We start from the raw sequence: 20,145 nt of genomic DNA, 5'->3' as shown, positions 1-20,145 counted from the left end.
ATGTGGGATCCTCCTGGACCGGGGCACGAACCCGCGTCCCCTGCATCGGCAGGCGGACTCTCAACCACTGCGCCACCAGGGAAGCCCAGGATGCTTTTTAAATGACTGAATGGTGGTATTTGTCTTTAGGACAATTTTTGAAGTTTCTGTGTTTTGGTTCCAGGAAGGAGACATAAAGGGCAGTCTGCTCTCATTCTTGTGGGTCCCTCATAGTTGGTCCTGCCTTGTGGCCTCAGGCAGATGGAAATGGAGGCCTCTCTCTCCCCTGCTCCTCCCCACTTCCTCCCCCTCCAACACCTTGTTGTCTGGCTGCATCTGCTCCATGCCAGGTCTCCACCTTCAATGCCAGCTAAGTATAGTGCCAGCTGCCCTCAAACTCAACCTTGGGTCAGGCAGAGGAAGATAACGTAGGAGATAGCCCATGTGGGAAGAGAGGCAGCTGACTGGATAAAAAGGAGAGTATTTCTTTTAATCCTGCCTGCCTTTTTGCAGTTCTTAAATTTCTCTGTATGTGAAGTCCAGGGAATTGTGGCCTAAAGATACCCATAGCTGCTTGTCTTAGTAGACTCAGGTAGAAAATTGCAAAGTTTTTCGAGGCTGACCCCTCAAAATCCACCTGCCTTCTGCTTGACATTGAGAAAAACAAAAATCACTGTTTCTTGCTTTCATAAATTTCCTGATAGCTCTTGCTTCCCACCCTATAGGATGAGGATTTGGCTCATTCATGTGACAAATAATGTGCTCCCCGCAAAGCCTACCTCCCTCTTGCCAGTGTCCTTGGGTAATTGAGTTGTTACTGGGCCAGAGTTCAGAGGAGCCTTTTGTGTTTGCCTAAACTTGCCTCTGTAATTGGATTTGGGACTGAGTCAGTCAGGGGTCTTGATTGCAACCACGAGAAACCAACTCTGAAATTACTAGAAGGGTGTCGGAGGGCAGGGCGGCCTGCGGAATTATTGCAAGACTGGAGAGGTAGGCTTCAGAAGGGGTGGGAACCAAGGATGCTTCCAGAGAAGAAGCCACACAATGTAAGCATTAAGAGCACGAATGTTGAGAACAACCAGCCTCGGTCTCTCTGCCATTCACCAGCTGAACAAACTGTAGGCAAGTTACTTAACCATTCTGTGCCTTCCGGGATAGAAATGCATTCATATTTGTAAGAAGTGCTTAAAACAGTGACTGGCAGATAATAAGCAGTATCTCAGTGTTTGGTGAGTATCCATTTCTAGCTGAGGTTGTGCATATGTATACATATATTTCGGCTTTTAGCTGCTAAATATAATGCCAGGTCGCTCTCTGGGCTGCAGACTGCTTCCACGCCCACAACCTCTTCTTTGCCGGAACTAGCTTTTGCTTATTACAAATTGCCAACCTTTGTTCAAGGGGTTTGTTTCAGTTCTTCCTGGTTCCCTCAGAAACATCGATTCTGGAACCTTGTTAGCAACAGAAGCACATAAAGATCACAGTCTCTACAATTGGGGCTTTAGTTTTACTCTGTCACTCTGAGCGATAGTGTATCGTCAATTTTTTTCTGCCACTTAGTGTCTTCTTTTTTTTTTTTTTGCTACTATGTTTTCATGATCATTACTAACATTCCGCTTACTCTTTCTTCCTGTTGTTTTGTTCAAGGAGAAACAGCCAGAATGGAAATTCTCATAGATGATAAATCATCCTACCTCTGTGAAGGGTTTTAGGAGCCCCTCTCTTTTTAAAATGTAGCATTAATATTTAAACATTAATATTTAATAATTAACATTGCTTATTAATGTTATTTAATTATTGTTTATATTAATAGTTAATATTTTAAAGAGAACAGGAGTTTTTTTTTTTAATTTATTTTAGGCCGCATTGGGTCTTCGTGGCTGTGCGTGGGCTTTCTCTAGCTGTGGCGAGTGGGGGCTACTCTTCCATGCGGTGCGTGGGCTTCTCATTGCGGTGGCTTCTCTTTGTTGGGGAGCACGGGCTGTAGGTGCACAGGTTTCAGTAGTTGTGGCACACGGGCTTCAGTAGTTGTGGCTCGTGGGCTCAGTAGTTGTGGCTTGCGGGCTCTAGAGCGCAGGCTCAGTGGTTGTGGCTCACGGGCTTAGTTGCTCCGCGGCATGTGGGATCTTCCTGGACCAGGGATCAAACCCGTGTCCCCAGCATTGGCAGGTGGGTTCTTAACCACTGCGCCACCAGGGAAGTGCAAGGAGATTTTTGTAATATGTATTCTTTTCCCTCTTCAATTTGGTTCAAAGACAATTACATCTGTCCATTCTTTTATTGAAATAGTCTTTTTCTTAAGTAAGATTATTAAGAGTGTTGGTTATTCTGACAAACCAGGGCACAGTCCATTTATAGAGAAGCTATACTTAAAAAAAAAATCAATGAAAAAAAAAAAAATCAATGACTAGGTGTAGCCCATGTGTTGAATCTGCTGTTTTGGGTCCCAGGTTTAGTTGGGACCCAAACACATATAATATCTTGGTGTATGGTCCTGCAGTTCAGCCTGATTTTGAATATTTAAATATGAATATTTAAATATCTATTGAGTAATTTAAAGATTCAAGTAGCTTAAAAATTTTTTTCATTGACTTTTTAAAAATTAATTTAATTTTTTAATACAACAGGTTCTTATTATCTGTTTTATACGTATTAGTGCATACATGTCAATCCCAGTCTCCCAATTCATCCCCCCTCCCCACTCTCCCCCCTTGATGTCCATAGATTTGTTTTCTACATCTGTGTCTCTATTTCTGCCTTGCAAACCGGTTCATCTGTACCAGTTTTCTAGATTCCACATATATGCGTTAATATACGATATTTTTCTCTTTCTGACTTACTTTACTCTGTATGACAGTCTCTAGGTCCATCCACCTCACTACAAATGACCCAGTTTCGTTCTTTTTTTTCACTGACTCTTTAACATGAGAACTGTAGAATCATTATAATGAAATGTTAGCATTTAATATGAATATATATAAAATAACAATGGGCCCAGGTTTTATCTCTTTTGGCAGGCTGTATAACAGGATGATTAAAAGCATTTTTTTTTTTTTTTTTTTTTTTTTTTTGCGGGCCTATCACTGTTGTGGCCTCTCCCGTTGCAGGGCACAGGCTCCGGACACGCAGCCTCAGCGGCCATGGCTCACGGGCCTAGCCTCTACGTGGCATGTGGGATCTTCCCGGACCGGGGCACGAACCCATGAGCCCTGCATCGGCGGGTGGACTCTCAACCACTGCGCCACCAGGGAAGCCCTGATTAAAAGCATTTTGTTTCAGTTATATACATACATACGTTTGTGTGACCTGGGTCACCACATAAAATGTACTCCTTACTGTGGGTTGTAGTCAAAAAAGTTTAAAAAGCAATGATTTAAAATAAAAAAACAGCCACAGCTTATTGCAGCTGTGTCTCTGCTCACCTAGTGGTGGGTTCCTCCCTCAGGCATAGATGAGTGGGAGAGAGCCAGACAGGTGGTTTAAAATTGAATGCATTATGTAACAGGACCATGATTGTGGCGAAGTGTTTGTTGTTCAACTTGAGACACACAGGACTTAAGTGAGAGTTATGTGAAAGGAATTGCCTGCCATGAGTCATGGAATGAATTTTTAAATGGAAAGCTTTCAAAATGAAGTTCCCCTCTGTGTGTCAAATGTAGTCAGCAATAGGGATCGACTTTTGAAAACCTTCTGTTAGCATTGAATCTTGACTACAGAAATGTGGGTGAGAGTGAAGAAAGCCCAGTTCTGTTCTCTGCAGGTGGAACAGGACTCTTTTCACCTGCCTATTTAAGGCTTTATTTATATTGGGTGACTCTGATGACTCTTGTGATGCATTTAAATATATTTATAAGGAGAAAACACGGGTACACAATTGTGGTAATTAACTCCTGGAGCTTCGTTTGCTCGTGATTACATTTCTAATGTTGCTATTTAAAACCGCTTTGAAATTAAGAAGTAGGTTTGACAAGGCATTGAATCGCCCCATGGGCCTGGAGGCTCAGGCAATTCACAGGCAAAGTTAGAGCCCAGAAGAGCCTTCGACTGTATAGTATGGCTGTAGTTTGGTGTTTATTTACTTAGTTTTTGAGATTATCATTTTTAAGTAAATTTGGAATTTCAAAACTTATCAAATATGGTTTAAAATTTTTAAAAATTATTGTGGTAAAATACATGTAACATGAAATTTACCATCGTAACCATTTTTAAGTATACATTCAATAGTGTTAAGCTCACTCACATTGCTATGCATCCAATCTCCAGAATCATATGTGGGTTTAAAGCCAGAATGGTATAAAAGCTTTATTATAGGTATGCTTTTACTCTGGGATTTTAACAATATTTTAGTATTCTAAGTTTTTCCATTAACTCAACCAGTGTCTTCTAATTCATGCTTCTGAAATATGTAATAGAAACAGAAGGAAATCCTTGGTTACTTGCTCACTGCTGTCCCCTCTGAACGTACTTCTTCTTTAAAGTTCTTGGTCAACCCAGTTTCTCTTATAACTATTTTTGAAGGAGTCTTGGCATTTTATTTCAAGGGACACGCATAATTGCAGGCTCAAAATGGTGTAGAAATACTTGCACCTGCAGGACTCATACCCTGGAGAGGGGCATAACTTAGGAAATATGAAAAGGTTTCAATCTTGCATCCTTTTGCAAAAATTTTGGTCTAATTCAGTTTTATATGCAATCCATAAATGAGTTTTAAAATAGTTTTCATTCTAGCTTAGTAACTGCTTTTAAAAACAACTCTCTTAATGGACTTGACAAGGGGAGGGAGAAGGGTAAGCTGGGATGAAGTGAGAGAGCAGCATTGACATATATACACTACCAAATGTAAAATAGCTAGCTAGTGGGAAGCAGCTGCATAGCACAGGGAGATCAGCTCGGTGCTTTGTGACCACCTAGAGGGGTGGGGTAGGGAGGGTGGGAGGGAGACGCAAGAGGGAGGGGATATTGGGATATACGTATGCATACAGCTGATTCACTTTGTTATACAGCAGAAAGTAACACAACACTGTAAAGCAATTATACTCCAATAAAGATGTTAAAAAAAACACAAAAGACAACTCTCTTGGTGATTACCTTCAGTGAAAGGTCTGTGTGGAAAAGTTGTTAATTGTTTATGTATTTCAAGGCTTTTTAGAACTCCTTTTTCTCTTAGTTTGAGGATTTCGTCCCTGCATGTTGAAGTCTGAGTACTGACACTTTTTTTTTGTATTGAACTGACGAGTTGTCGCTCAGGATTTAGAAAGGGATGTGATAGACAATGAAGACCAAGAGGCCTGGACCAAAACTTACATTCTTGCTGATGGCTCTGATGAAGCCAGTGTCCTAAACACGAGGATCACAATTCATTAAAAAATTGATGTGCAGTTTGCATATCTGAGGGTAGTGAATGCAGTGCCTGTTCTCTGGGACAGAGGAGGGAGTTAGAATTTACTAGAAACTACATTGACCACGTGGCTTCATATCATGTATTAAGTGTAGCTGTCACATCATAATCCATTGTGTATCTACATTCTTCCCCTGGAAGCTGGTATCTAACCGGGCTGTGTACAGACAATTAAATTCAAACATTGGGAACGCCCAAACTGTTGGTATTTGACTTTGGGGTATTTACTTCCTGAATTGTTTTCTTTAGATGTTGTTAGCTCTGAGTATTCAGAGGTTAATGGCATGAGAAAGTGATCCTAACACTTCAGCAAATTGGCCACAAAACAGACACTGACTGAGCACTGATGTTATTAGAATAGGAACTTTGGGCAGAACCCAGTCTATATCCTTTACCCACTAAGGGTCATTTAGAAATGGAAGGGCTGCCCCATCTCTTTTTGCTGTATGTTTTCAGTTTGCCCACTTTTCATTGTCTTCTGTTACCCTTTATCTCTCCATGGATCTTGTCCAGGCCCTTGTCTCTTTAGGGCAGGCAGGGAGGGTGTGAAATGGACTCCGTGGAGAAGAAAGGGGGAACGAGTGAAAACATCTTTCCTAGCAGTCTCTTTATAACCTGTCGTAATCTTCTTGGCTCTTTACCTAGAGGTTTATCTCCCCCTCCCAAACCCATAAATATATTAGAGCTAATGTAAGTTTGGATTTCTTTCTGACTGTAGACATGTTCTTAATCCTGTGTGCATAGAGTCACCATTTGCATCTGTGTAACCTCGCCTTTCCGTTAGAGGGTTGTAGGTGGAGGATGGGGTATAAATGGGGGTTTTATCTTTTGTTTCTGGTTATAAAAGGAATATAGGTAATGTAGAAAAATTGGAAGTTTGAAAAGATAGAAACAAATAAATCTTCCAGTAGCCAATCACACAAAGACCATTACTATTAGCATTTTGGTATATTCTTTTCTATTTGTTTTTTAAGCGTCGTTGACCTTATACTGTCTCTTCAGTTTTACTTACTATGTTTTATTATTATTTTTTGACTTTTCACCAAGATACTTACATATATTACGAGTTCTTTAAAATATTTGTAGTGGCTGCATAACATTTCATCAGGTGCCTGGACTCGCTTGGAGGAGGGGGCGGAGGGGGTGCCGGTGGCAGAGTAACAGCAGTAGTGTTTTTAGAAAACCAAGGACTGTAAAACCCTTTCAGGTGGTAAAAAATACCCTAACAAAGTGTCTCCTCCTCTGTCATTCATATAGGTTGTGTCAGTTAATTCCGCAGTCACCTACTTTTGGAATGTAGGGCACTTTATTAACCTTGGGTCTCTCGTCTAAAAGCAGATGATCAATGTTAACATACTTTACATGGGGCCTCAAAAAATAAGGGTTGTGACTGACTGTAGCTCAGCTGAGTCAAGTTAGAGAAGATATTAATTTTGTTACCTAGTTTCATGCAGATAAGGAGAAAGTGCATTTGTAGGTGTTTAAAATGAAGTTTAAAAAAATTTTGATTAGAACTAAAAATTGGGGAAGTTCTAAAAATGGAACTCCTTATGAAGTACCTCTTACAGTAATTATGCTTCAGGAGAAGGGGTGAACACAAAAAACTTGGATCTTATACAGCAGAACGCATGTAAATCGGCATCTGAATGTCTTCCTCCGAGAAAGTTTGGGACAGTACAGGCTGCTTTAATCGGAGGGCTAGGTAGCTCTGGTGTTTGGCCTCTTTCCCTGGTTCGTCTTGGCTTTATGATGTCCTGCCTTTGGGGCCAAGGCTGCTCTCTGCTTGACCTCCCCAAGCAGGAAGGTAGGTGGCAACATCACATCTCAACTTGATGAATAGACGTACTTAAGAGTCGTTGGCAAACAGGCCAGCAGGAGAGCTTTGGAGAAGTCAGCGTGGTACTTTGTAACTGTCGAGCGGAGGTGCTTAGACTTCTGGGACAGGCTTTTCAATTAACTCTTTTCTGTTAATACCAATAAATGTGCTTTGAGATGGTAGCAGATATTTATAAAAATAGATAAATTAAAATTCCTTGGCTGATGTGTTCAAGAAATGTTGGATTAAACAGGTTTATTTACTGCAGGAATTCTTTAACATCTTTAATTGACTTAGGGGCATTTTTCAGCTTTAATGAGGGAGAATAAAGTAAGCAACATCTTCAACACTCATTTTGCCGCATATAATCCTTTTCTAGGAGGACCTCTTTTGATATCTTGATGTAAAAACACTTGCAGCGGAAGTGGGATTTCCTATGTACGTAGTATGGATGAATGCTTTTCAAACTTTACCGTGGTGTGATTCTCCTGGGGATGTTGTTACGCTTCCCCTCCTGATTGAGCGCGTCTAAGGTGCCACCTGAGAATCTGCATTTCCCGGAAATGCTCAGGTGATGCTGCGCTGCTGCCATCCTTGGAGAAAGGAGGTAGTTAACTGTTGATTACTAGCCGCTGAGATGGGGCCCGAGGAAGATTAATACTTGCCAGGTGGTTTTAGTAGCGTTCCAGAAGGCTTCCTCATGAGCTGGGAGAACTCATTGGAAGTTGCTGATGCCTCTTACGGTGAACGGAGGGTTTCCAGACTGAAACCAGAGATCTAGAGATCCCCTTGATCTCCAGGACTTCTGAACGCTGCTGGGTGACCTGCGGGGTATGTGCTCTAGGTCTCGTCCTGGCTGAAGGGATCACCGTTTCTCTTTGCTGGGACTGTCGCGACCTTTGTGCTGGAGTAGAAAATTGTCGGGAAGGAGAGCAACCGTTTGAAGAAAGACTCTATGATGACTTGTTAGAGGAGAAAAAGGATGTCTAGACAGGTGGGAAGAAATAATTTGGCGGGAAGACAGAACGAAGGGGATACAATGGAGGGAGAAGGAGATCTAAATCAGTGTCGAGGAACAGAAAGAGTAAGCGTACAGTCAGGGCAAGAAACTTGTCGGCACCGACGCAGCACAAGGCTCGTTGCCCGTTACAGAGAGGGAGCCTGGGGAGAAAGTGACCCTGTGTTGAACCCGGCCCGTGGTGGCATCTGATGTCAGCAAACAAAGAGAAGTGATAGTTAGGGTGTCGTTGCTGGAAATACTAAAGGAAATCCGTACAAGATGTGAATGAAGTTGTGGTTCCATCGTAATGGCTGTTAGACTACAAGGAAGTGGAGACTGGTGCGTTTCTAAAGTGAGTTTTCAGGCTTAAAGAAAAGTTCACGAGAGGAAGGAGGACGTGTGACCCAGGATGAAGAACGTCTCGTGAGCCTGTAGGACTCCAGGGCCAGCTCACTGAGGGCTTGGGAAGTAAGTGAAGGCCGACAGAGCTCGCGGTTTTGTGTGTGATCAGAGCCAGAAGAGGAGCAAGGCATAGGCCTGCTTCTTGCGGCAAGTGGCGAGATGCGATGCCTCTATTCTTACCTCCAAAAAGAGGATGATGTTTCAAACGGGGATTGCACAACATAGGCAGCAGTGGAGTGCCGGCTCCTTTAAATGACTTCTGGGGAGTTAGAAAAATGACCTTTTGTGATGCTGAAAGTCCACACGTGGGATCACAGCACCGCCGTTAGGATTGTTTGCCAAATTGCCGATCGAGGATCTGTGTCATCACCCTGGTATCATTGCACGTGTCATGAATTTTATCAGTTGTGTATGTGAAATGGTAAACTGCCATGGTTAATATTGATCCTGTCAAGTTCTAAAATGAATTCTTAACTGAAAGGTTTGGGAATGCTAAGGGAGATAAGTAGTAGTAACCAGGAGACAGGGTAAGTTGAAAGTGAATTACAGGATTTCCGCTTGGCAGTGTCCAGATCAGACATTTCTTTAAAACTCTAGGTACAGTCGATTCGTAGGTGAACAGTGGTGGTGGCGGGTTGTTCTCATTGACAGAAGCCTGTGGAAATTCTGCACCCGTTTGGGAAGGGACCATGGTCCCAAGAACCTGATAAAAGCTGATCGGTTCTGAGGTAGCTCCTCCAGACTCCTGAGTATAGGAAACGGGACCTCACCCCCATGGGTCACGTGGATGAGTGGAATAGCCAATGTCCAAAAGGTGCTTGCTGTGAGAATCCTGGGCCTGTGCCCCGTGGAAGAATTTTCTTTCTCTTCTGACCAGCAGGAACCTTGGGTGAGAGGCAGAGAATTCTGTCAGAGCTGCTCCAGCCTTGCTTTGTCACAGGTACTCTGCCTGTGTCACAGGTACTCTGTCCTAGGGATGTGGATAAAAAAGATACACTCCTGTCCCCGGAGAAGCTTACAGCGTAGGAAGGGAGACCCACATTCATGTACGGAATAACAGTCAAGTTTGCTGAGTGCCCCAAAACAACAGTGAATGCTTACTGGGACTTCCCTGGCGACCCCGTGGTTAAGACTCTGTGCTTCCACTGCAGGGGGCCCAGGGGTTCGATCCCTGGTCGGGGAACTAACATCTCGCGTGCCATGCAGCTCGGCTGGAAAAAGAAAAAAAATGGAGCGAACGCCTACTGAGCACGTATGATACAGTGAGCACCTTTGTAAGCTCTTTAATATTTGAAGTCAGTGGTTCTCAAAGTGTAGTCCGTGAGCGCCAGCATCGTCTGGGAACCTATTAGAAATAGAAACAGATTCACAGCCTCGCCCCAGACCTAAGGCACGCAAAACCTCTAGGATGGGGCCCAGCCATCTGGTTTTAATAAGCCCTCCAGGTGATTCTGATGCAAGCGATTTGAGAACCGCTATTTTAAGTCATGTAACCCTGACAAGAACCTTATGAGCAGATTTCATTTCTCCCATTTAAAGAGATGGAAGCAGAGGTACAAAGAAGTTAATTTGTCTACAGATGCCTGACTTTTAAGTGGTACAGAGAGGTTTCGAATCTAAGCAATGCAAATTTAGAGCTCTCCTCCTAACCACCAGGCAAGGCTGCCTCCCAGGAGATTAAGGTGCAACGCACAGAGGAAGGAGCTGTAAACTCCAACAGGTAAAAAGAATTAAGGTATTAAGAGCTGGATTTTTTTTTTCCTTTACAAACATTTAATGAGAATTAATTGTATGCAGTGAATCATCTTCCACACCATGGACATTTATAAATATGAGCAGAATATAGACCCTATCTTTAAGATTCTTATAATGAATTAGGAAAACCTAATATAAATATGTAACTGGAATCTAAAGTGCTTTGAAGTAACTAAGAGAGAAATTCTAACGGGGCAGGGAGTGGGGATTTGAGCATATGAATACATTTTGACATAAACTGTACGGAAACTTACTTCCTAAATGTATGAGGAGGAAGGCATTCTAGGCACAGAGAATATTATGTGCAAGATTCAGATGTTTGAAACAACATGTGTTCCTGGATTTGCTAGTCTGCATTACGGTACAGATTGGAAATTCCTAATTTGAAAGGAGTTCGTGAAACGAATTGCTCCTTGTTTGTTTTCACCAACGTGTTTTTTTTTCTTTGGACGGCGCTGTGTGGCATGCGGGATCTCAGTTCCCTGACCAGGGAGCGAACCCACGCCGCCTGTAGTGGAAGCGCAGAGTCTGAACCGCTGGGCCACCAGGGAAGTTCGTGTTTGTTTTAATCTTGGGAGCCAATAATTGTTTTGACCTATTTCTTGCTTTTACGTAACATGTCAGTGAAGGTGGAAATGTGCCTTAAACAGTTTTGGAGGAAATAATCTTAAATGGCAGCGAGAGATCATTTGGTTCAAAAGGAAAAAAATTCTTACTGGTTACTCACAGGAATATATTGCTAGGGAGATTACAGAGCTTCTCCTGCTCTGTAAAATTTGATAATCTAGACCAGGATTGGTAAAGTTTTTCTGTAAAAGGCCAGAGAGTGAATCTTTTTGTCAGGAAAACGGCCAGAGGCCATATGTAAACACAGAAGCTTAACTGTGTTCCAATAACACCATGAACCCAGTGTGGCAGCTGAGTTTGGCCTGTGGCCCCCCTAATCCAGATTCCCACCTGTTTCACATCGCTTAAACGAAGGCCGTGGAATGCACCAGGAGACCTCAGGATGGCCTGTTTGGTGCTGTTATTTCTGAGGTTCTGTGTATGGCTTAGTTGAGTAATTGAGAAATAAAAACCAGAACTAGTTTGTAAGTTGTCTTTCTGCCAGAAGACTGTATGTTATCACCTTTATTGTTTTGCAGGGTTAAACAGTTTTTTTTTTTGTTTTTTTTTTTTTTGCGGTACGCGGGCCTCTCACTGCTGTGGCCTCTCCCGTTGCGGAGCACAGGCTCCGGACGCGCAGGCGCAGCGGGATCTTCCCGGACCGGGGCACGAACCCGTGTCCCCTGCATCGGCAGGCGGACTCTCAACCACTGCGCCACCAGGGAAGCCCTGCAGGGTTAAACAATTTATGTACAAATTGACAAGAAACATCTAAGAGACTAATTTATTTCCAGAGCCAATGAAGGGAAGCAAGATACCTATTCCTGTGTTTCTTTTGCTCACTTCTGACTTGGCGTTAATATAGGAAAGGAAAAGAGAACATTATTTCCTCTTGAAGACCCCGCACAAAGTGACTTATTGAAATGTCTTCCATTACAAAGAAATAATTGGTATTCAAGTGGATCTTTAAGTTCTTAAACAAGCACATAAATTATTCAGTGTATAAAAGTATACTCTTGCTTCATATGTGACCACTTAAGACAGTTGAGACACTAGAGAAAACAAGGGGGGAAGGGTGGCAGAGGTGTTGATGGTTTTCATAGGTTTTGAGGGCGTGGTATCATACCTTACTACTTGGCCTGAGAGTCTGGATCACCAGGCCGTGTGGCAATGGGAAGAAGTTGCCATTGGCAGTTCAGCCCCTGCTGTATACTGTAGAAGGTCCTAGATTGACAGAACGTTTAAGTCCCTCTGGGGGTTTCCGAGGCTGGTTGAGGAGAGATGATCTGCACATGCAAATGGAGCTGGGAGGCATATTAGTGGCAAATACTGACAAGTATGGAGTGTTTAGGGGAAGAGATTGGTCACGGGAGGCTTAAGGCTTGGGTAGGCTTCATGTAGCATTTGTGTAGATGGAAGGAAGGGCAGGATGTGGAAATGTAAAGAAATACGGGGAGCAGAGGTCATGGCAAGGGCTTGGGCACAGAGGTGAGAATGCACACGGTTTGCAGAGTAAAAATCAGACCAGCTGCCTGGCTACAGCGGGAAGTTTGCAGGAGAGATGTGCAGCCTGGGTTATGTAGACATTGAGGGGACTGGCCGCTTGGGTAAAGTCTTGGGATATTGTCTGTGAGCACATAGGGAGCATAAACTGTTTGTTTTTAAATACATTTTATTTTTTAATAACAAGGTGATATGTAAGGAGAGGTTTTAGGGAGGTTAATCTGATTTGTGTGAAGGTGCTAGAGGCCAGAGTGGTCAAGGAGGCAGGGAGGGTCCTTTTGTTGGGTAGCCAGGATGATAATGTTACAGTGAGAGCAGCTTTTAGTAAAGAAACACATGCTGTATTTTGAATTTTTTTGAGGATTTGTTTGTAGGGAGGAAGAAGGCTTTTATTTTTTTGAACTTTACGTTTTGAAATGATTTCAGACTTAAACGTACAAATAATACAGAGACTTGCCTTATAACCATCACCCAGCTTCCCCAAATTTTAACATTTTATATAACCACAGTGCACTTGATACACAGTACCAGCATTGACACTAAGTAACATTGACACTCAAGTAACTGAAATACAGACCTCATTCACTTCCTGCCAGCTGTCCTACTAAGGTCCTTATCCTAGTCCAGGATCACACTCAGGATCACATTGCCTTTCCTTGTCAGTTTCCTTTGTTCTCCTCCAATCTGGGGACCCTCAGTTTTTCTTAGTCTTTCATGACTGTGACAATTTTTGCAGAGTATGAGCTAGCTATGTTGAAGAATGTCCCTCAACTTGGAGTTGTCTGATGTTTCTCATTAAATTCAGGTATGCATTTTGACAAAAATACCCTAAAAGTGCCTTTCTCAGGGTATCATATCAGCAGGCAAGTGTTGTCAAGTCTCATGGTTGGTGATAAGTTTTATCACTTAGTTAAGGAGGTGTCTGCTAAGCTCCGCTGAAAGGTTACTATTTTTTCCTCAGTATTCCTTAATAGCTTGTGGGGAGACACTTTGACACTAGGCAGATATCCTGTATCTCACCGTACTTTTGTTCACTAATTTTGGCATCCATCGATGATTCTTGCCTGTAACATTTAGTACTGTGTTCTTTGCCTAATGGTGATATTCTCTTTGCCTCCTTTCGTTGCACTTAGTAATTGAAAGAATTCTAGAAGGAAGAGCTGTCTCCCCACCCCTCCCCCACCCCATTTTTTAATTCAGTGATTTACATCAGTATGGACTCATGGGTATTTATCCTGCTGGTTTAATGCAATACTTTCATTGTTTTGCTGCTCAAATCGTCCCGGATTTGGCCAGTGGGAGCTTCTTCACGTTGGCTGCTGTGGAAAGGATTCATGCTGGAGTCCAGGTGTGACCGGGCAGGTTGATGTTACTGCAAGTAGGGGATTCAGTGACACGTGGAGATAAGTAAGCTGCCAATTTAACTGTTGACCCAAAATCTTCAGTGACTTGATGCCTAAATTGTAAAGGTTTTTCTGTGATTGCATTAACCAAGGAAGCCCACCCGGCTAGGCAAAATCATTCTCTTGTTTATAAACGCAGAGAAGAAAGATACTTGCCCAAGGAATGAATAGAATCACGTTGATGACACTTTGGGGTTTGTTTCTGTGGTACCTATTGTATATATTTTCCCAGAAGCTGCTGGTTGTTGCCGATTTGTCTCCCTAGGCAGGCAAGATTGTGAAACATTTTTAAGTATTCCTAAGCCCCACTTTAATCTTCTCTTTTAGCTTTTAAGTGGGGCAAACATGTTTATACTAGAAGAGAGTCCTTTAGCAGTGGGAAGTAAAAATTAAGGCTAATGCTATGGATGCCGTTAAAAGGGGATGTCCTTTCAGAAGGTATATAGGTACGATGCCGCTCTGGGGACGTGAGGTTCCTTGGTTTAGGGCTGCGTCTGGGATGGGGTGGATAGAAAACACACACCAAAGAACAGGTGCAAGGTGGGATTTCCTGAGACACTGGCTCTTTGTTCTACACAAGCCAGACTTAGAAGCTCAGACTCAGAGCCCAGGGCTGTTCGGATGGCTTGCACCTCTGCTGTGTTCGGATCACTTGAGGAGTGCGTCAAGCTTCAGAGCAGAGGCGGATGATGAGAGGTTCAAATTGCCAATTCCCACCCCTGGTTTTTACAGTTTTTCTCAGACCGGGGTGCACATTAAAACTACATTGAAGAGCTTGGAAAAAACCCACCCAGGTCCCTCTCCTACAGGTTCTAATTCTGTGGACCTGAGCTCCTGTTTGATTATTTCTTCAGTTTCCCAGATGGTTCTAATTTACATCCAGGGTTGAGAACTTCTGGATCTAACAGAGACAGCTATCTGCGACATCTTCATGCAGTTATCTGCACTTGTTTGTCGTGTGATTCTTAAATCAGTACATTCCATGTTATAAGATAATGTATGGGGAAGTAACTAAAGACAGGCTTGGGTTGCAAACTCAGGTGAATTTCTTAACCTCTTTAAGTCTAGTTTTGTCATCTGTAAAATGGGATTAAAACCTCATAGTTTTTCAAAAATTAAGCAATATAGTGCATGTAAAATATTCAGTACAATCTCTAGCACACAGCAGAAACTCATTTATTACTTGGTAACATGCAGCATGTTATGGTTGAGTGGTGACTTCGGAATCAATCACAATATTCTTCCAGCCCTGGCTTTGTAACTTCCCAACTCTGGGGCCTTAAGTAAATTCCTTAATTTCTCTGAACCTCAGGGCTCTTGTCTCTAGATGTATGAATAGGTGGGTGCAGCTCCTAATGTGGGAAAGTGCTTAAGACAAAGGAGGTGCTCAGTAAGCATTTCTGCCCCCCTTCCCTTTCATTCTGTTTTCTTAACACATCACAGGGCAGTGGAAAACTCTTAACTTTGAGAACATCATTGACTTCGGTTTGGCCAGGCTATGTTGAGAAGATATCATTACAGTGGCCTTTGTGGCTGTGACTGACTTTGGGAGCACATCCCTTGGAGCCTCAAGGAATGGTTGGGCCTGAACTGGCGTCCGAGTTTGCAGAAAGAGTTGTGGTGCCCGGCCCTGTGCTTCCATGTCAGCACTTGACTCATGTCTCCAGTTTGCATTATGCTGAACTTGTGATGACTGTGTCCTTCTCAAGCCAGCTTCCTGTCTGGGTGGGATTCTGTCCTTCTCGCCTGGATCAACTTTTGATTGAGATGCAAGGGTATGCTGGGGCTTAAAAAGGACCCCTCTCCCCCACCCAGGCCTTAGAACTCTGCTGCACAGCCTACTGGATCACAGACTTAATTGTTTTCGTGCATAGTCTCTTAACACATGTGCCCTCTAGTTACTTATGGAGATTTTTGGCTTCTTAGAATTATAAGAAATCTAAGTATACTTATTCCACTTTTAACATGTTCATTTCTACTTGGTCACCCAGAGTGGGTAAAGGACAATGGCTGAAGGTGACAGCAAGTTGTGTTGTGAACTGAATTCTCAAGTTATCAACAAATTTGGTAGTTCTTGTTGGTTCCTATTTTAACAGAGCAGGTCATACTTCTCTGGTGATTGAAGTGATTCATTCTTTTTCCTTTCCTTTCTCTCTCCCCTTGTAGCCTAAGTATTTTAATTCAATCCAAGGAGAGCATTAAGGCATGTCCTTTAAAAGCTGATTTAAAAATGTGCCCTAAGTCTACCATATAGTTGAGCACGATATTTCCAATGACTCTGAAATGAGTTCCATTTTTGGTTCAGACCCAGCCTCAGAGACTATTACCATCTAACTTTAGTGGACACCTAACTTTAAAAAAAAAAGAAAGTAATATATGATTGTTAACCAGTTATCTTTCTGAGTAAAGCCTTCTGAGTTTACTCTGAGTTATCCTTCTGCGTAAATAAAATTTATTATTTTTTCTGGAAGTTCATTTGTGAATATTAAAGGGTTGCAATTTTCTAACACATGTTTAAAATATGAGGTTTGCACAGAATCATTTAGGGAATCATTTTCTATCGTTCATTAAATTGGAGACGAGAAGAAATAAATTTGAATTAAAATCTAATTTTATTTGTATTGTTACTAGTCTTCTCTCTATGGTCCGTATAAGTCCTTCATGAAAGAATCATTGCATCTAGCTTAAGTAATTCTAGGAAATTGGAAATAAAGGGGGAAAAAGAATCATCTCATCTGGACTTTATATTTGAGATATCATGGTGAGAGCCATTTAAAAGAGGACGCCTGCATCAATTGGACCAGACATCCAAGATTGTAGAGTAAATTGATAGGAAATTAGGAAGAAGAAATGTTCTTCCTGATTGATTTAAAATGTTCTTGAGATCCCATGTCTTCTGATAAATGATTTCTAAGTTAGAGGATGGTATCTTGTTCACATGTATGTTTCTGGAGCTGCCACTGTGCCTGGCAAGGAGATCAGTAGGTGCTTCATAAGGGAAATGAACGGAAGTTAGTTGCCACGGGAGTGATGAGATGAAGCCCTGAAATGCTGAGAGGAGAAACAAAACCGAGGGAGTCCAAGATGGGATGAAAACAGCTGAGTAATTGAATATCAGGGAAAGAATAGAGGGGTGCATCTTCAAGGGTGTCCTTGTGCTACTGTTTCAGGGAAATGTTGGGAGAGCAGTTTGTGAGGTTCTTTAGAGCAGTCATTCTCAGATTCCTGTAAGTTGGCCCATGGTGTTTCCCCAGTAAAATTACGTAACAATCCTTTCACAGTATCTATGAAATATGAGGTAATGGATGGTCAGTTCCTCCATGTTCTTTGTTCTTTAAGTCTTTGGCACTTGCTATTTTTAGTCAATACTGACAGCTAACATAAAGTGGTCTCAAAAAAAAGTACAGTTATGGTAGTTATTTTAAGTTGAACAGATCAGTCCTTTCCGGAGTTGTACAGAGAGCGCTGAGCTTCCCCAGCTCAGGTGAGTTTGAGAGCTGCTGTCCTGGAGCGTTCAGGAAACACTGTTCCCTCGGGGCCATTTAAGAACAGGCTTCGCAGGAGTTTCTGACAACAAATCTAGGTATTGTGTCCTGTAAAAGGCAGTTCCTGTTAGGTTGCTCTGGTCGATTCCTTCTGGGCTAGGAGCTTATCTAACACTGTTATCTAGTCGGCATGGAAGGACCCCATGGCTTTATTGACTCACCTTACCAATCTTTTGTAACAAGCCCTCCACGGGGGAAGTTTCTGTGAAGTGGAATTGTGCGAGTGAAACACTAGTGTCGAGACAGCCAGATTTGGGCTGGCGGCAGAGAGAAAGGAAGCCTTTCTGCTTTCTTTTGTGAAAGTGCCCCCGCCTAATTCTTTAGAGCTTGTTTCTACCTGGAAACTTTCTTTTTAACTAGATTATGTGAAGTAGTTGCTTTTCTGAGCTGATTTAGGCAATTAGATGAGTAATGAAGATTGTCATTCTGGTCTGCCATATTGAATTTTAAAAGGCTGTTTAGGGGGAAAAAAAATCACTTATCATGATGATTCATCTTCAAGTTATAAATCTGGTGTAGATGCAAATTTTAAACTGTTCAGTATTTCAGTAAGTGAATACAATGCCTAGGCTCAGACGACAGAAGGCCTAGGAAGGGCCTGTTGGGAATGTGTATAGACTAGACCAGAAGGGGTGAGTAGGTGTTTTATTTTAACACATAACAATTAAAAATTGCCTATCTTAAACTTTTCTTTTTTTTCTTGGAAGCCATTGCAAATCTTTAGCAGCGTGTACCAATTGGCATTCCTGGATAAAGAGTCTGTATATTTATTTCAGTTTAATTAGAAGATAAGTAGTATGGGAGCTGTGTGGAGTGGGCAAGGGGCTGAGTGAGAATTCTGTCTTAGCTTAAAGTTTGGTAGAAGGTTCAGACGCTGGAAGGCAGTGAGTGGCAGGGTATGTTTTGTAAGTGATTCTAAGAAGTGGACGCGGCGGACTAAAAACTATGGGATCTCAAAAGACAGCAAGCTTTGGAATAGCGGTGTAAAGAGCTTTTAAACATAGGTTGGAAGCTCAGTAAATGTTCATTTCGCTGTTCCTTTTCCTAAACCGCAACGGGAAATTATAGTAGTTTTCTATTTTGCTTATACACATGTGGGTGATGGCGCTGCTTACTGGATTGTTAGGTAAGAAAGATAAGCTCCTACAATTCAAATCACACAGCAAATACTCAGCTGATGCAGAGATATAAATATCTGTAATAAATGAATACAAAAACAAACATTTTTTGTGTGTGAGGTTGTGTGCTAGAGGCTGTGAAAGCGAAGCAGGTTAAGCTGCCAGCACTCCCTCAAGGAGTGTATGGATTAGTTGGGGCAAATGCACACATAGAAAGATAGCCAGTACTGCAGAGCACCCAGGAGCCGCCATATAAATAGTCAGAAAACAAAGGGCTCCCAGAGGGACAAACTGCAGTGGACTGGGGTGGGTGGGCGGAGCTTCACCCAACAGGTGACTGCACAGACCTGGACTTCAGTGGGGTTCAGGGGTGTAGCAGGGAAGACGGAGGGCTTTCGGTTGTCGAGGACGGTGTGAGCAGAGGCAGGTATGAATCGCAGCTTCTTCTGATGAGTAGATCTCATGTTGAGTCAAAGAAGCCATGCACGGAGGTAGAAGGAGAATAGAAATCTGTCGGAGGCAGACTGTGGTAGGCCCAGAAGGGCAGGCTGGGGGTTCCGACTGACAAGCAAGAAGGGACCTACTGTCAGTTGAGGGGCTATATAGGGACTTTTGTTCAGTTGAGGTTTGCAGGATGGCCTGAGGGGGCGTGACGGGAGCCCAGGGAAATCCACTGAAAAGCCGAAACAGCCGTCCAGGTGTGCAGGGATGAGAGCTGGAGTTAGGGTTTGTTAGAGTAGAAATAGAAGGGAAAGCAGAAATGGAATCAAAATCACACTGAGAACAAAGTGATACGTATACAAACATCCCTGTTTTTCGATTGCGCTTGTTAAAGTTGTGCTCTCTAGATTGGGAGCCGTTCCCATGGAATATCCTGTCCCATTGGGCTGAATGTTACACTGAGTGAGAATAAAGATGTTCATCCTCCATGGCCCATGACATTTCTTTGGCTTAGACAACTGCTGGGCCTGCCACGGTTGCATATATTGTGTCCTTACAGTACAAAGCTTTCTGTTGGGTTCTAATTTTCCCCTTTTCTTTCTTTTCAAATAGACTCTATCAAGAAGAATTTCCAATCCATACCTTGAACCTACTCCTTCCCAGGTACGATTCTTATCTCTCTTACAGCATTTGCTGAAACAGTGATTCTTCCCTTTGCTCCTGATGACGCCGTCTCCTTCACCTGGGATGACATGGCCGAAGGTGTTTGAAATGCTCTGATACTTGTGTCATGGAGCAAGATGTTCACTAGATAGGACAAAAATTTTCTCCCGTTTTCCAAGTCCTCTACATGAATGCATTATGAACATGGCAGAGTTCATCTATAATATAAATATTTTCAATTTGCTATATGATAGAAATGCTGTATTTCAAAAATACTGGATATTTTACTCTGAAAACTTTGTGTAAAAGGGGATTATTTATATTTATTGTTATCTAATAGTAGAATATCCCCGAGTGCTCATTGAAACAAGGTGGGGATACCTTCATTACGTTGTGTTTAAAAAAAAAAAATCAGCTGACAGGGTTGCATATTTTAGAATAACAGGAGACTGTGAGCTTTGTGAGGGCAGGACCTTTTTGGCCTTGCTCACTACTGCATCCCCAGCGTCTAGAATG

General features: G+C 42.5%; 1 protein-coding gene across 2 annotated transcripts in view; it reads left to right on the top strand.

Moving 5' to 3' along the window:
• RAPGEF5 (Rap guanine nucleotide exchange factor 5) overlaps positions 1–20,145 on the top strand; it is a 220,546-nt gene that overhangs the window by 20,346 nt on the left and 180,055 nt on the right. For both annotated transcript variants that reach the window (XM_028490102.2, XM_055085044.1), the window contains exon 2: positions 19,579–19,629. In XM_028490102.2, coding sequence (XP_028345903.1) covers positions 19,579–19,629 — 51 coding nt within the window. The remainder of the gene's footprint in view (positions 1–19,578; positions 19,630–20,145) is intronic.

This window comes from Physeter macrocephalus, chromosome 5 (genome assembly GCF_002837175.3).
Source record: "Physeter macrocephalus isolate SW-GA chromosome 5, ASM283717v5, whole genome shotgun sequence".
NCBI classification, from domain to species: domain Eukaryota; kingdom Metazoa; phylum Chordata; class Mammalia; order Artiodactyla; family Physeteridae; genus Physeter; species Physeter macrocephalus.
Note: the sequence above shows the minus strand (reverse complement) of the source record. Positions and strands in the feature narration are given on the sequence as shown.